Raw genomic sequence first — 793 nt, 5'->3', positions numbered from 1 at the left:
TGCACAAGTAACCAGACCCTGAACAGCCTGCTTGCCATAAAACCCTTTCCACCTAGTCAAGTCCCACATCCGGGATCCACTCCACTCCCTGCCCCCCCAGGCTTCTCACACTGCCAATATCTATTCTGGTTCTAGACCCCTTAGCCAGGCCTGTCCACAGTCCATCATACCCAAATGTGCTCTACTCACAGCTACTCCCTGGTGGGGGAGGTGGCACTGGAGTCAGTGGCTATTGGGCACCTCCCAGTGCCCTGGAGTTGGTGGCTATTGGGCACCTCCTAGGCTGAGGTGGGGGGACAGGGGTGACTATAAAAAAGGATCTGGGATCATTCAATATACCCTTATAACAAATCTGCACATGTACCCTCTGAATCAAAAATTAACCTTAGCTTACTGTGATTTGTTTGCTTTATAAACCTTTTAAATCTTAAAAAAGAAAGAGAAAGAACTGAGGATGATCTGAGTGCCTCTCTTCTTCCCCCCATCCCCGCTCCACCAGACTCCGCACTTGAATAACGGAGTCAGGGCTCCACATCTGAGGGGTGCACATTCAGGTCCAAGTCGAGGTCCAGAAGAATGGGAAGAAAGACCCAAGCTGATGCCTCGCCCCACGGGGGAGGGGAGGAGAGCGCTGAGCGAGCCGGGAACCTCGCAGGCCTGAAGCCGCCCGCCTCTCGACCCGGGGCGTCCAGCGTGAAGTGCGGGCGTAGAGCTCGCCCTCTATCCGGCTGGAAGGGTCTGCGATTCGATTTGTGAGGATCTCTGCATGAGTCGCGCTCCCTGGTTCCTTACG

At 54.5% G+C, this 793-nt stretch overlaps 1 protein-coding gene across 1 annotated transcript in view; it reads left to right on the top strand.

Annotated features, from left to right (window-relative positions):
* Positions 1–576: 576 nt before the first annotated feature.
* Positions 577–793, top strand: part of DISP2 (dispatched homolog 2 (Drosophila)) — a gene marked incomplete at its 3' end in the record, with an annotated part of 14,464 nt that continues 14,247 nt past the window's right edge. Inside the window, exon 1 of the mRNA XM_011989346.1 lies at positions 577–752. Within this exon, the coding sequence (XP_011844736.1) occupies positions 577–752 (176 nt within the window). The remainder of the gene's footprint in view (positions 753–793) is intronic.

The sequence above is a fragment of the Mandrillus leucophaeus genome, unplaced genomic scaffold, assembly GCF_000951045.1.
Source record: "Mandrillus leucophaeus isolate KB7577 unplaced genomic scaffold, Mleu.le_1.0 Scaffold35, whole genome shotgun sequence".
Lineage (NCBI taxonomy): Eukaryota > Metazoa > Chordata > Mammalia > Primates > Cercopithecidae > Mandrillus > Mandrillus leucophaeus.
This window is presented reverse-complemented; position numbering and strand designations above follow the sequence as displayed.